The 16379-nt window shown below is 43.6% G+C and overlaps 1 protein-coding gene across 1 annotated transcript in view; it reads right to left on the reverse strand.

Annotated features, from left to right (window-relative positions):
- The window catches only part of LOC134403175 (putative lysosomal acid lipase/cholesteryl ester hydrolase), a 72702-nt gene that overhangs the window by 41563 nt on the left and 14760 nt on the right, over positions 1-16379 (reverse strand). The window contains exons 3-4 of the mRNA XM_063133283.1: positions 4630-4828; positions 2036-2145 (exon numbers count right to left, since the gene is read on the reverse strand). Coding sequence (XP_062989353.1) covers positions 2036-2145; positions 4630-4828 — 309 coding nt within the window. The remainder of the gene's footprint in view (positions 1-2035; positions 2146-4629; positions 4829-16379) is intronic.

The following is a 16379-nucleotide window of genomic DNA, read 5'->3' on the forward strand; positions in this document are numbered from 1 at the left end:
GCTTAATTCTAAGGATGTGAACTCAGAAGTGAACAATGGTTTCTTTGCTGCATCCCGAACTGGACACAAAAATTGGGTGCAGATGTACATCCAGATGTACATCATCACAAGGAGAGCTGCTTCCAGACATGATGTATCCAATGTGATCCCTATTCACACTACAGGGTGTTGATGAAGATGCACATCAGTTTGGATTGGGGCCTTAAACTTATTTACAACCTCATCATCCCAATAAATGGGTAAATAGAGATATCATGTCACTAAGACCCATATAACTGGTTCCATGGGTACCCATCATGTGAAGGGGTTATTGAGAACACTCAGGGCAGCATGGCCCACTAGGTGCCAATGGGCAGGCCAGCCACACTCCTGGCCGATTGCTTGCACAGCTGTGCAGTTCCTTCCATGGCAATAGAAACACTTGATTGAGCAGAGTTTTTATTCCCTGGAGGGAGCCCTTTGCACAGACATCTCTAGTTGCATTTGCCCTTTTCATATGTTGCAAGGGGGCAAGGGGGCACACACACACTGGCATCTAGGGTTAGGGCTTGCCCATGGGTACTGAGCACTTGAATAAGGCTACTCACATACAGACAGATAGAGTCTGCACAGATAAATACACGTGTGCAGATGCATAAACATGCACACCCTAAAGACCCTCAGAACATGAAGGCCAGGGAAGGGATGGGGCATTCCAGTTCTTCCGACAACCTCTCTCACATCCATCATTATGGCTGTTACCCTCAGCCAAACCTGCCCCTGCCCATGTTCTCAGAAACAGACAGTGGAAGCTGCTGGTGAATCTGTTCTAGGTTTCAGTCAGAACCAGTCAGAACTCTAAAGGAGCAATCCAAGGTGTTGACTAGAACCCAGAGCATATTCTCCACCCCACTGACATTGGAGCTACCAGCCTCCACTGGAAAGAGAACACAACTTCCATGTCTTCAGGATAGGGGAGGAGGGATATAGCCCCCTCCCCCACAAGGTCTCCCTCTCTGTATCCGCCATGCCATGGAACTCAGTGTCAGCTATTAAGAACTATTTCTTCTGAGTTTTCTATATAGCACAGTCTTGTGATTGATAGCTGTGAGTGTAGGCCCCCATCTTGACAGCAGTACGTTGGCACTGCAAGGCCGCCAGTTCCCACATTTGTGCTCCTTCCCAGAGTTGCCACCACCACTGCTGCCGCACTGAGCACTGGGAAAAATGGGGGAGGAATGAGGCAGCCAGAGGGAGACAAAGAGAGGGACACGCAGCACCCAAACCACCTCTCCTCCTTCTGACCTCCTTCTGGCAGCCCATTCCTCCCTCCCCCCATTTTTTGTTTTGTTTTTACATGTATCTGCACAGCTTCACAGATAGATAAAAAATAAATTTAAAAACCCTGGCCCCATTCCTCTCCCCTCCCCGCCCCCGGTTTTTATTTTTTTATTTACAGGGATGTTGCATGGGGCTCTGCTGAGCTCCCAGAGGTCTGCCCCCTTCCCTGTCTAGCCGATGGCGACCAATCAGGGGCGCCATTGGCTGTGACATGCCTCTGCAGCCAAAAAAGTCAGGGTAAGTAACCAACTTTTTTTCAGCAGAGTTTCTGGGGTTTGCCTCTGAATGGCTTCGCAATGGCGGCTGCGTCATGTAGATTACCTGCTGCTACTCCGAATCCACCCCCAGGGTAAACGCTTCGTCAAGACAAGCCTAGGACAGGCTATTGAAAACTGGCCTTTATAAAGTGGGGAATTAGAAGATGATGAAGGCATCTACTCTAAATTGCAAGGGGTCCTCCATGCCCACTTCATTTCATTTTCATTTCACTATCAAATTTGTCCCTAGCCAATCATAAATTAAGGAATTGTTGAAAGAACTTTCTGCAAGCATATGGATCATATGAACCTCCAAGTTATACATGTTTTCCTTTGTCTTGACAGGACAATATTGAGAAAAAGGCTATTACTAAGAAAGAATGCTGTTCCTTTGGTTTGCATTATTAGTGATAAGCCCATACAAGAAGTTGGCAACCCTTCTATATTTTTAAACTTACCTAGAGTAGCTCCTTGAGAGTGGCCAACATAATAGATCTGCTTTTGCCCAGTCTTCTTTAGAATGAAGTCTATCATGGCTGGTAGGTCATAGAGGCCCATTTCATGGAAACTGAAAGGCAAAAGTATTAAGTTGGGCATATAGCACTATTTCACATTCTGTCACAAAGTTGCTTAAAGCAGCCCTTTCTATTTTGCTAAAAGGAGTGTTTCATTCATGTCAACAATGAAAAGTTCCTATGGATGATCTTTCACGGATCTCAGACACAGGAATATTGTATGTTCTCTGAAGCTCTATAAAATATTCCATAGACCATGAATATTTTTTATCGCTGAAAAATCTAACACACAAGCTCCAGTACCACACTGCTTCACGGTAGTGGACAATTCTTATAAGTAGAAAAGGTAGACAGAGTAACAATGGAATCAGCCCATAGGTTATGGCCTTCACCTTGAACACCAAAAAGTATCCTTACAAAATCTGTTACAGATCATCTAAGTAGGTACCTCACTGCCCTTCATGCATTTAATTTTGATCTTGTATCATGTAAGATAAAACTGATTTGCATTTATTTATTTGATAAAAACTTAACACCTAAATTTTAACTTTGCTGTTTTAATTCTGTATTTTAATCCTATATCAATTTCTGCTGTGTGGTTTTATCCTGGTTGTGCTTTTTATATTGTATTTTGTATTTGGGTTTTTAGATTGTTGGATGTTTTATTATGTTCTTAATGGTTTTAATTTTTGTGAACCGCCCGGAGAGCTTCGGCTATTGGGCGGTATAAAAATGTAATAAATTAAATAAATAAATAAATAAATAAATAATGGCACTCAAGACGGCATTCAGGTTACAATAATTAGATTACAGTAGCTTGGCCTTGGGGAAGGGATGTTAGAGTTCAAATTATGAGCCTTTTGTTGCCCATGAACTATAACAGGACTTATTCACAAAAGGTGGTCCTCTATAAAGTTCCCTATATAGTTTTTAAACCAAATACTTGTTTAATTGTGCAATCCCATTTTATTATATATCTGCTTCTAAGGCAGGGGTGGCAGGACCAGCCCACCATGGAGCAGGGTGAGGTGCCCACATGAGGCAGCAGAGCCAGAGGACTGGAAAATTACGCTTCTCCCACTGCCCCAGCCGAGAGAGCCCACTGCCATTTCCAGTTGGGGCTCTGGAGAGCCCCACCAGCTGCTGTACAGTGAGAGAGTGATGGCAGGTTATCTGTAGCAGCCACCAGCCCTCTGTTGCTGCAGGGCTCTGGATCAAGGTTTGGGGGAGCACGTTCCAGCAGGGGGAGGGCCTAAGAACAAAGAGGGCAGGGCCAACGGTAGAGTAGGTGGGGCCCAATTCATTCCACTTGGATATTTTCCCACCAGCACAGCTCAATTCTATGCATGTCTACTCAGGAGTAAGGGACATAAGGCTACCATTCTATGCTTATTCCCTTGGGAGTAAACTTCCAGTAAGGGACTCACTTCTGAGTCCCTAACTTGTCTCATGGATTTTAATGGGAACTACTTTCAAGTCGCTTAGCCTGGTTCTATAACCAAAAGTTTGCTTATTCGTTCATTTTCCCCTCAGTCTCAATTGCATCATCATCATCATCATCATCATCACCATCATCATCATTTCTCTACCTCCCCCATAGCCGAAGCTCTCTTGCCTTCAGTGATGCAATCATGTAGCTACATAGTGTTGTATGGGTAACCTTTCTAGTCTTTGAGTCATAATTGTTCTTGGCTTACTAAGGCCCTTTCTACAACTAAGGATTATCCCAGGAAAATGGAGGGATCATCCAAGCCTTCTCCTGGGATCGCCTGTGTGTCATTTGGATGCACAGGGATGATCCCAGAAGAAAAGGCAGGTGTAGAAATGGCCTAAGTTCTTTACAACAAGAAAAACCAGAAGTTAGAAAAGAATTCAATTATTTCTGAACCCATTCTAACATCACCTTTCAGACCCTAGTGTTCTCTCAATAACATCACTGAGAATACAAAAGGCTCTGCATTCTCTTCCTTCTCACCTATATACCTCCTTACCTGGCTACTCCACAGTAGTAGTAGTCCCCTCCCTTTACCTGGCTACAGCCAGTAGGTGCCTCCATCCCTTCCTTTCTCCTTGCTGTGTGAGTCACTGCTACGCAAGTGTAGCTAGGATGGCAGCAAGGGAGAACTTATGTTCTCCCTTGCAAGGGTCAACATTATGTTTCATTTTCCATGCAAAAGAATTATGAACTTCGGCAACATCACTGTGTCATCCAGTTCACTGTGTGACCCCTGGTTGGGAAAGATCACTTTTATGACTCTTCCAGGAAGGAGGAGGAAGAAAGACTCAGAGGACAGATAAGGGCACCAAAGCAGCATCAGGCAGGAGGAATTGCCCTGAACAAGATTGAAAAAGAAGAATATTCTAATAAACTTAATTTTTTTTCAGGAAATATTCTACTTGACTGAACAGCTATGGGGGAAGAGGGAAGGATGACCCTCCACCCACTTTTTTGCTTTGGCCCTACTCACCACTGCTATGTGCCCCTTGGAAAGGTCGCCACACAAAAATTCCCCAGCCCTGCTATGAATTAGGATTACCTAAAATTCCAAAATTCCTGCTGGGATATTGAAAGGTTCTGATGTCTCCTAGACCAGGTCGTTCCTCTCACGTTTCCTAGCCAAACATCATAACCAGCATCTGCTAAAATGAAGCCCAAACTGTTATTGGGTAGATTGGAGACCCAGGGGCTGCTTTCCATAATTAATCCAGGAATCAGCAACACAGCGGGCCTTGGACCTGAAACAGAGAAGCAAGGATTCACTTTCATAACAAGGACTGTTGCCCATTCAGAATGCCTCCCTGGCAGACCTGCAGCTAATTTGTTTAATAAACTGTACATGGGAATTTCTTTAGTTTCTAGTAGAACCGTAGGACATATTTGTTGCAGTTTTCAGAAAGTCATGCTGTTTATATCCTTCCAATGTTTTTTAGAAAAATACAGTCAAGGGAGGCCAGTGCAATTTGTAACCTAGCCCTGTATGGAAGGACTCAATAAACCTATTTTTACTGCCTGTCGGGGACTAGCATGCCTTAGCTGCATGGAACTGGTGGGCTGCATTCAGCTTTGCGATTCACAACATTTTTCAAAAACTCTTCAAGTACTCAACAAAAATAACCCTAAAACAATGTTCACAGATATATGCCACTAGAGGCACTGAGAAGAAGCAATGACACTACAGCTGTGATCCTATGCTCGCTTACGAGGGAGTTGATTTTATTACATATTGGTTTATATCCCAACTTTCTTCAATCATGGAACTCGACAGCCTACATAGGATTCCCAGGGAGTCTCCCAATCAAAACCAACAAAATCCAGACTTGTTTAGCCTCAGCAATAAGGTGACCACATAGAAAGGAGGACAGGGCTCCTGTGCCTTTAACAGTTGTATAGAAAAGGGAATTTCAGCAAGTGTCATTTGTATGCATGCAGCACCTGGTGAAATTTCCTCTTATTCACAACAGTTAAAGCTACAGGAGCCCTGCCCTCTTTTATATCAGGTAGTGTGACCATATGGAAAGGAGGAATGCAGCACCTGGTGAAATTTCCTTTTCATCACAATAGTTAAAGCTGTAGGAGCCCTGCCCTCTTTTGTATCTGGTCACTGTAGTATAGATCCTGCAGCTTTAACTGTTATATACTTTTTTAAAAAAACCCACTTTCTTTTTAGTTAGCGAAGTGTTAAACTCTGGGTTGAGAAGGACCCATCTAGTCTTTATATAGGAGAAAGAAATGGCAGGTAAAACCAATCTTCTCTTCTCTCCAAATGGAAACATATGGGAATTAGCCACGTTAACCTACACAAATATAAAATATCTCTTGGTTTGCTCTGGGACTAAGGCAGGATCTACACCACTGCTTTAAAATGGTTTATAACAGTATTGACAACTGTTGGGACCCAGGACACGCTCCATATACTGTTTTCAAACAATTTTCAAAGTCCCATATGCTGCTTGGTGTAGAACTAGCCTGAGTGAAGGAAAACTCCAGTCAGGAAAAACACACACCAACAAATTGGCTGTAAAATTATATTTAAGAGCAGGGGCCCAGAGTAGCCAGTGAATTTCACCAAGACAACAGAAGAAATACTGATGAGATGTTTTTTAAAAATGCTTCTTGAAGATCTCTACTAAGGGAGAATCACTTCATAACCCACTAAGCACCTAATATTTCTGAAGAAATTTTATTGTAGAATTTTTCTATACTAGGGATGGGGAACCTCTGGTTTGAAGGCCAAATCCAGCCTATCAGGCCACCCCAACTGGCCTGCTGGGCCTCAAGAAAACCTTTCTCCAACACCCCCCTTCCCAGAAGGTATAGGGGCAGGACCAACATTGCCGCAAGCTCAGGGAGCCCTCCTCCACTTGCTGGAGAAGGCAAGGGAGGAGTCTTGGAGGAGTCTCGCTTGCCTCTGGCTGAGTCCTGGAACTAACTCCACTTCCCCTCCCCTTCCCCAAACTTCTTTGCTTATGTTCCTTTATTTATTTTATTTTTGCCCTACCATGGCTGCCTCCTCTGCCATAAGGAATTCTGTTCACGGTTAAGAAATAACCATCTGCGGTCAGGACGTCATCATAAACCTCACTTGGGTAGCCCCAGTGGAGGATGATTCCACTCTGCAATTAGAAGACAGAAAACACTTTTAAAAAATGCTGTCCACATCCCTTTGTTCACTGTGGTTTGAGGGACTTAACCAATTATAAGGAAACAAGAATTCCACTGGAATTCATTTCCACATTGACACTCTTTTACTTTTGGACAGGACAGGGAACAAGGATGGAATCTTATATAAGAATATGGTAGTATAAGGCTTTTTACTCGAGATCTACCAGACTGATTTTGCTCTTTTTTCTTTTAAACTGAAGCTTGAACAGTGTAGATGTGCAGAAAATTTTAAGAAGTTTAAAGCCTGAGCTTTAACAGCCAAACAGTATGTTCCCACACCCTGGCCAGGAGCCTAAGGAAGTTGGGGAACTAGCTCCACACTACACAGGTGCGCAGGGAGAAAAATGCAAAGTCTGGGACAGAGGGAGGGCCTTGTACTTTGTAAGTCGAGCCCATGCTTGGAAAGGCCACATTCGCAGCAGTGGCAGTGACAGGGGGCAGGGGGGAAGCACCTCCCCAAAGAAGGAGCTTGCCACCCCAGTTGTCACCCCAGTTGCTGGCAGAACTGGGTTTACCAGGAGGGCTCACCCAGACAAGGCAGCCTCAGCAAGACATGGCAAGGGTTAACAGCCTTGTGGAAGCCAAGCACCTGCACTGCTGCCTTTGTTGTCATTCTCCTCCTCTAGTTTCAGAGAAGGGGAGAGAAGGAACCATGTGGGCTGAGCTTGGCGGCTGCCTTCTCAAAGGTAAAGCTGAGCTGTTTTAGAGGATCGAGGCTATAGCACAGTGTCCTGGGCAGCCTCTTCTCTTCAGTTCCTTGGAGCCCTTTCCCCTCACTCAGGATTAGGGAGAAAGGCCTTCGCCTGCCAGTACCTTCACCGGCTTTGCCTGCCAGTACCTTTGCCTGCCAGTACCTTCACCGGCTTTGCCTGCCAGTACCTTTGCCTGCCAGTACCTTCACCGGCTTCGCCTGCCTGTTCCTTCACTGGCTTCACCTGCCAGTACCTTCACCGGCTTTGCCTGCCAGTACCTTCACCGGCTTCGCCTGCCTGTTCCTTCACTGGCTTCACCTGCCAGTACCTCCACTGGCTTTGCCTGCCAGTACCTTCACCGGCTTTGCCTGCCAGTACCTTTGCCTGCCAGTACCTTCACCGGCTTCGCCTGCCTGTTCCTTCACTGGCTTCACCTGCCAGTACCTTCACCGGCTTTGCCTGCCAGTACCTTCACCGGCTTCGCCTGCCTGTTCCTTCACTGGCTTCACCTGCCAGTACCTCCACTGGCTTTGCCTGCCAGTACCTTTGCCTGCCAGTACCTTCACCGGCTTCGCCTGCCTGTTCCTTCACTGGCTTCACCTGCTAGTACCTCCACTGGCTTTGCTTGCCAGTACCTTTGCCTGCCAGTACCTTCACCGGCTTCGCCTGCCTGTTCCTTCACTGGCTTCACCTGCCAGTACCTCCACTGGCTTTGTTTGTATGCTTTTGCTTGTATATGTATTTTGAAAATGAATAAAAAAATAAAATATATAAAAATAAAAAGAACAGTATGTTTTGCCCTCAGACTACTAGCGCCTATAACAACATGTAGCATAAAAATTCCTAATGTAAATGATGTAAATCCATTCAACGCACTGCCTTCTTTTCTTTTCTTTTTGACAATCATCAGAGAGACATAACAGTGGAGGCTGGTGGCTCCCATTTCAGTGGAGCTGTGAATTGATTCTGGGTTTTAGTCAGAAACAGCCAGAACTCTGAAGGAGCTACCCAAGGTGCTGAAACTAGTTTGAGTGTAGAGTTTAGCACCTTTAAATTTCAATCTGGTTCTGAATGAAATCCAGAATGGATTCACAGTCCCACTGAAATTGGAGCCACCAGCCTCCACTGGTACATAAGCATTTAAATATTAGCTTTTCTCAGCAAAATAAATAGAAGCAATTAGGGGTGTGCACGGACCCCCCGCTCCGCTTCACTTGCAGATCCGTGATTTTCGGAGTGGGCCGCTTCGCCCCACCCCCGCTCCACCCACTTCTGCTCCGCTCCACTCGGAGCTCCAGATCCAGATCGGAGCTCCGTTTTCCCCCCCCCCCCATAGGCTTGCATTGAAAGCTAAAAAATTATACAACTTTTTTTCTGTTCAAGTTAGAAACCTCACGTTTGGCACCATGACACCTCATGGGGGTATATACACGCACGCCAAGTTTCAAAGCAATCCCATCATCCCCTGATTTTTGGGGAATTTTTGAAAATCGGGCACCCCATTCACACCCCTTTCGATAGCTCCATCAATTTGCACGTTAGAAACCTCAAACTCGGCACCATGATAGCTTATCCATGTGTCCCCATGGATGCCAAGTTTCAAGGCAATCCCATCATCCCCTGATTTTTGGGGAATTTTTGAAAATCGGGCACCCCATTCACACCCCTTTCCATAGCTCTGTCAATTTGCACATTAGAAACCTCAAACTCGCCACCAGGACAGCTTATCCATGTGGCCACACGCACGCCAAGTTTCAAGTAAATCCCATCATCCCCTGATTTTTGGGGAATTTATGAAAATCCAACACCCCTTTCCATAGCTCCGTCAATTTTGCACGTTAAAAAAAACCCCTCAAACTCACCACCATGAAAGCTTATCCAGGGATACATATGCACGCCGAGACTCAAGGCAGTCCCATCATCCCCTGTTTTTTGGTGGGGCTTAAACCTGCAAAATTTGGAACTTCCAAAACTCCAAGTGAGCGCAGGAAGGACTTCTCCCCTGAGTCAAAGCCACACACTCACAACATCCCTGTGAGGTGGGCATCGGAGGAGGGAGGGAAGGCAGGCAGGCATGCAGCTGGCATTTCTGGGGGCATAAGGAAGTGAGCCAAGGATAAGCCAGTAATGCATATAAAATGGAATAAATAAACAAATAAATAAACGAAGGAGGGGTGGAATTAAAAGCAGCAGTGTTGCTGAATAAACAGCAAGAAGAACTTTTTTAAAAAGGCTATATCTGTCTTTTACCAGCAATAGGGGGACGTGCCCGGGAGAGAGGGAAGCAGCTGCCAGTTCAGCTCAAGAAAGCCATTGCTTCACCATGAGAGCTCTAAGAAGTAAACGCTCACTTCAACTCATAATAGGCATCGCTCCACCACTAAGAAGTAAAACGCTCACTTCGACTCATGATAGGCATTGCTCCACCGGGTTACTCTCTTTGGAAGGCTCTGATGGCCTTCCAGTGCAGGAGAGAGTGGGGGCACGTCCACGATGAGATGCCCTAGGGGAGCTCATCCCCTTGCACCACATCTTTTCAGTTGTTCCCCAAAGTTAGGGTGGGTAGCAGTGCTGTGTTTCTATCTCTTATTCTTGGCTTAGTATATGATTTCAGGTTGTGTTTGTGCATTTGGTGGGGCTACTGTGTTAAAAAACACTGGGAAAAGTCCGTTCAGATTAAGAAAGAGAAGTTTCCCAGAATCCCAAGTTACCCGTTTTGCCTATGCCCTCCTCTAACTTTGGGATCATGTGATCATGACCGGGAGCTGACTCTGCCCCTCAGCCCTTTGAAAAAGGTATTTTTCCCGCCGATTTTTTTTTAAATTCTAGCGCACGACCCACACCACGCAGAGAGGTGAGAGTAGTCTCAAAATGACCCCCATCCACGACTCCCTGTGCACAAAAATTTTCAGAACGATAGCTTAAAAATCAACCCAGTTATCCCTGATTGTTTTCCTCAATGCAATCCTATGGGCGAAAACCGACGTTTGAGCCGCGCTGTCCGTTTGTTGACCCGATTTTTAAAAAATTCTAGCACACGACCCGCACGACACAGAGAGGTGAGAGTAGTCTCAAAATGACCCCCATCCACGACTCTCTGTGCACAAGAATTTTCAGAACGATAGCTTAAAAATCAACCCAGTTATACCCGATTGTTTTCCGCAATGCAATCCTATGGGCGAAATGTTTCAAGATGGCGAACAGAGTGCTCCGCCTGAACTAGGAGCTCCGAAAAATGGCTGCTTCTCTTCGCCTTGCTTCTAGGGGTCCGCGGTCTGCTTCTACTCCGCCTCTGGGTAAGGCGGAGCAGGCCAATCCACTACTGTTTCTCCGCTCCTAATCGGAGCAGAGCACATGCCTAGAAGCAATCATCAAGCAGACATTTTGTTGCCTGGGGTAGAACCCAAATGGTCTAGCATCAAAACTCTAGGATTAAAAGGTAGATTGCCTCACTGTCTGGCATGGCAGGACCAGCCCTATCATCAGACTCCTATTTCTGTACATATTAGCAAGAAAATCACCAATTTAGGCAGGTGTTCCCCTTTCAGGAGTGTGACCAGACAGGTGTATTCTCTGTCAGAGCAGCTGTACTTGAGTACAAAATGCCAAATGCTCTAAGGCTTCAGATCAAACTGTAAAACATCTTGAAAATTCCACATTTAGAGATGAACGAAACTTACAGTATTCAAAAACTGTTCTGGATTGGCATTTTGTGTTTGGAATTCTACTGAAGCCGCAATCCCTGCTATAATGCACACCAACACAACCAGCCACCTCATCTTGGGTCTCTGTAAAACATAAATAAATGAGTTGTTTAAATTGTGCAACCCACCAGCACGGCTTTCTATGGCAGGAGTTGGCATGTCATTCACTTTTTAAAATCATTTCTCATTCATTTCAAAATAAGCAACTGGATAGGGATGTATCTCTGGAGCTGCTCATGGCACTGACAAGTTGCACCTACAAACCTTCCAGTGTTATCAGAGGTCCAAATGCTGAACTGGGACATTTATTTATTTATTTATTTATTTATTTATTTATTTATTTATTTATTATTTGTATCCCGCTTTTTGTCCAATGCTGGGCCTCAAGATGGCATTACAAAATTTACAACATATACATTTAAAACCATTGAATACAAATATACAAAAGTTAAAAATATATTAAATATGTTCCAAAACATTGAGTTGTTCTCAAAATACTTCTGGGGGGCACCAGTACTCATGGACTAGAATACAGAAAAGGACTCACTCTGGAATGCATGTCTCTTGCGATATCACACTCTATCTAGCTCCCTTCGACAGATTTGCTAGCCTGAGAGCACCACAGGAATTTCTCTGGTAACTTGCACAAGAGGTTCCAGCCTTGCCAAGTCTGGTACCTTCCAGATCCATTGGACTACAACTCCCATTGTTCTTGATGATTTGTCATGCTAGCTGGGGCTGATGGGCATTAAAGTCCAAAACATCAGGAGGCCACCAAGATGGTGAGGACTGCAATGGTCTCCTGTAATCTTTGCAAACCCCGAAATAGGTTCACCTGAAGCTCCTTTTCTGCAGCCCAGCTCCTGCTTAAAGTCTTCAGGATAACATTATAATAGCACCATTCAGAATTGGGGCACTGAAAATGGTAAGTTCCCTCCTGAACCCATTGAGTAGTCCTAGCTGCTGGAAGGTGCAGCAACTCTCCTGCTCTTTTACATGTAAGCTCACATTTTTATGATTCTTCATAATATAAACAACAGGTCTTCTGACAGATAGTGAGATAAACCCAACAACCCTAGTATTCAACTTTAAATCCTTATCTGTTCCATTTTGTTTTTCTCAAAAACCTTCTAATAAATACAGACCTTATGTGCTGCAATAAATTCATGCCTTCTTCCACACTTCTTGAGAAGAATGATGCTGAGACCAGGGAGTTTTCAATCACAAAACCAAACGAGTCTAATCACGGCACTATATGTCTGTTTCACAAGCCAGGTGATGAAACAGATCAATGGCAGATCTTTGCCAATGTGCATTTTTAATGTGACCCGATGTTAAAGCAAAAGGATATTAAGAAATGCATAATCATAGAGCATGGAATTATAGAACATACAATTACAGAACATGCATTCCACCCAAGAAGTGCCTTGAAGTCTCTTTTCATTAACTCTGCCTTCATTTTTTTTGCTACCGTCCCTCCAAGCCCTTATATTGTAAAAATGCACATAAATAATGTCTCAATTGTTGTCTTGCTTTAATAAAAGGAGAGGCAACATTATTGTTGAAAGAACATCTCTGTAACCTTAGGAGAAGCTCAGATATGGAGAACAAGCCATTCTTGGTTATCCCTATTTTGGAGCAATTAGTATAGTTTGGGAATTCTCAGAATACAACAGAGATTAGGGAAAGCCTTTGAGTACATCAATTTTCAATTAAGAGGCAAACGTGGAACAACAAATTGCATTGTACCACGACCAGGAAAAGCCACATTCAGTCATGTTGAGGCATTTTATTTATTTATTTATTTACAATATTTCCATACCATTCCCCATTGAAAATTTCAGAGTGGTGTACAAGATAAGATAAAATAAAAACAGAGTAAAACATTTTAAAATAGATGTTAAAAGACACAAAATGTACAGTAAATTGTGGCTGGTCATTAAGGAAAGGCTTCCTGGAATAATGACGTTTTCAGGAGGTGCCAAAAGGAATACAAAGTTGGTGCCTGCCTGACCTCCAGAGGAAGGCAATTCTATAGGAGGGGGGCTACCACGTTGAAGGCTCTTCCCCTGGTGGACTCAAATCGGAGGATGGGTCTATGTGGAACCACCAGGAGCAGGCCCTCAGATGACCTTAGTGACCGGGCAGGTTGGTAGGGCAGAAGGCACTCTCTCAGGTATCTGGGTCCCAACTTGTTTAGGGCTTTGTACACAAGTACAAGAACCTTAAACCTGGCCTGGTAGCAAATTGGCAGCCAGTGCAGTTCCCTCAGCAGAGGACTTACATGCTGGGAAGGGGCAGCTCTAGACAACAGCCAAGCTGCAGCATTCTGCACTAGCTACAGCTTCCGGAGCAGCTTTAAGGGCAGCCCCACATAGAGCATGTTACAGTAATCCAATCTTCACTTCTCTGCAGTGTAGATCTGACCTGCAAGTAGCAGCAGTACAGCATGCTGGAAAACTTACCAGTTCAAAGATGGAGAGCATTTTCCACTTTCTGAGGGGGTCTTTTACACATGGGTTGCTTCTCTGTGGTTGCTTCCCATGCTCTTCCAATAAGCAAGCATGTCAGTGGTCAATTGACCTGGTTCCTTCTCATGACTCCATTGCCAGTCTAAATGCAGATCTCCTGCTACTCAAACAACATAAGATTCAGCCCTTGATTTGTGCACAGTGGCATGCTAGCTTTGTCAATTGACATTTAACAAATGGGTTGTGAAGCCAATTTCCAATAGGGAAAATAATGATTTTAAAGAGGAGGTCTGAAATCCCATTATCTTATGCAATCTGACTGAGCAAATTCTTTGCCTTTTATTCATTGAAATTATCACCTAGCAGATATTATTGTTTGGAAAAGACACAAGCATGTATGTGCACATTTTATATTCTAGGGCCATTGTATTATATTGATTGAGGATCTTGTGCAGAAAAGCTACTATGTAGCAATGTACTTGAACTGTTATTTGGGTATGATTCAAATAAAAAAATCATCTAATACAAGTAAAATTATCAATATTGAGATTAGACAGAATTAGACAGAAAAAAGTCCTACAGCTCCTTGCATTATACAACCAGCATGTCTGGCTGGGGGATGCTGGGAATTGAGGGATTTTTTCTGGGGATGCTGGGAATTGTAGGACTGTTTTCAGTACCTTATTGAGATGATGTGCTGTATAACTGTGTGCATGTTTACACAGAAGTAAGCCCTATTTTGTTCAATAGGGATTACTCTCAGGAAACTGTTTGTAGGGTTGCAGTCTAATCAAGCATAGCAGAAGATTATAAATGGGAGAGATACTGGGATAATTTTGCAAATTCTGAAATCTGAATTTGTGCAATTATCTATATAGTGCTGCGAAATCTAATGTAATGTAATGGTGTGGGAGATATAACTCTATAACCTACCATATAATGTGTGAATTGCTTTGTATGAAGCCAAGACTATAACCTTTATTTATTACAATTTTTATTCAGTTTTGCCCCAATACACAAATGAAGAAATTTAAAGTTCTTATGGTCAGGCTGGAGAAATTTCAATGTGGATGTTGTTGTTTTTCCTTTTAAAATAAATAGCAAGGTATAAGAGGAAAGTATATAATATTTGAGATACAGAACAGATAGAAGAAGTCATCAAGATGCTTAACAGACAGCATTACAACAGGAAACAGCATACCATTGCTGGGAAAAGTTAATATCCTCCCAACCACTTTGAGTTGTGAATGAGGTGGCAGATAATGAGCTTCATCACTCCAGCTGTCGTGGCAAATTTTATGCAAAGGACTAAGATGACATTAACCTTATAGTCTGCTGTTGGGGTGAATTGCATGTAAATGACTCCAATGACGCCAACCATGCCCTGCTGTGATTGTGGTTCTCATCCCCACCCCCACCCCCACCCCTCTTAGTGATGTATTTTGGTACGTGGAAAGTCTGGTTCTTCCAGTAATACAAAAACTCCATGAAGGGGGGGAGGGATGTTTTCCAGCTACTCATTATTACTTTTAAAGCTGTAGTCCTATGAGACACATTTACAGTCGAACCTCTAACCCAGGTCTTGGGGTTGGGGGAGGGCAGTTCATGCCTATAGAAAAATGTAGAGACTACACAGTCTCTCCAGGGTTGCCACAAATTGCCACAATATTTGGCCTCACCACATCACCTAGTAGTGGGAGAATGATTGTGTAAATATAAATGGTCAGTTTTGTGATATGCCAAAGGAAGTGAGGCAGGTGGCTACTAGGAGGAGGGCTTTCTCCGCTGTGGCACCCCGGTTGTGGAATGAGCTCCCCAGAGAGGTCCGCCTGGCGCCTACACTGTACTCCTTTCGTCGCCAGCTGAAGACCTTTTTATTCTCCCAGTATTTTAACACTTAATTTTAACTTAAATTTAAATTTGACTGTTTTAACTCTGTATTTTAACCTTATATAAATTTTGCTGCGTGGTTTTATCCTAGTTGTGCTTTTTATATTGTATTTTGTATTTGTGTTTTTAACTTGTTGATTGTTTTATGATGGTTTTAATTTTTGTGAACTGCCCAGAGAGCTTCGGCTATTGGGCGGTATAAAAATGTAATAAATAATAAATAAATAAATAAATAAATAAATAAGTTCTAACTGCCCGGGAGAAGAAAATAAAAGCGAGCACAAGCTTGCACACACAAAAAAAGCAAAACATTTTGAAGAGCATATCGCTAACAATATCAAGGCCAACAATAAAGAATTCTTTATATATATTACAAACAGGAAACCAGCTAGCGAAGCAGTTGGGTGACTGGATGTCAATGTAGTTAAGGGAATACAAAAGGAAGAGATAGAGATTGCAGACAAGCTAGATTAATTCTTCACATCGGTGTTCACTTTGTGTATTCTTAATGGCAATTAGGGGTCCAGATCTACACCTTGTGTCAAATCATTATGAATTTGGAATAAAAAAAACAGGAAATAACACTATGAAAGTGGTATATGTACATGGATTGTTCCCCAACAGTTATCAGTGCACTTCAATACCACTATAAAGCAGTAAAGTAGATCTAGCTAGGAATGTTGTGGGCACCCGACTGGGTGTGTGTATCCAACAGACTCCTCCATGTCCGCCATCCCCGGACCCATCTGGGCACCCCCAGTGCATTCGTGAGCCTGTGCTTGGAGCGCCCATGCAGTGCTGTAGTCCGATGCCTCCATTGTGCACAACAGTGAAGGCTCCAGAAATTATGTCTTTTCCCCATTGTAT

The sequence above is a fragment of the Elgaria multicarinata genome, chromosome 8, assembly GCF_023053635.1.
Source record: "Elgaria multicarinata webbii isolate HBS135686 ecotype San Diego chromosome 8, rElgMul1.1.pri, whole genome shotgun sequence".
Classification (NCBI taxonomy): domain Eukaryota; kingdom Metazoa; phylum Chordata; class Lepidosauria; order Squamata; family Anguidae; genus Elgaria; species Elgaria multicarinata.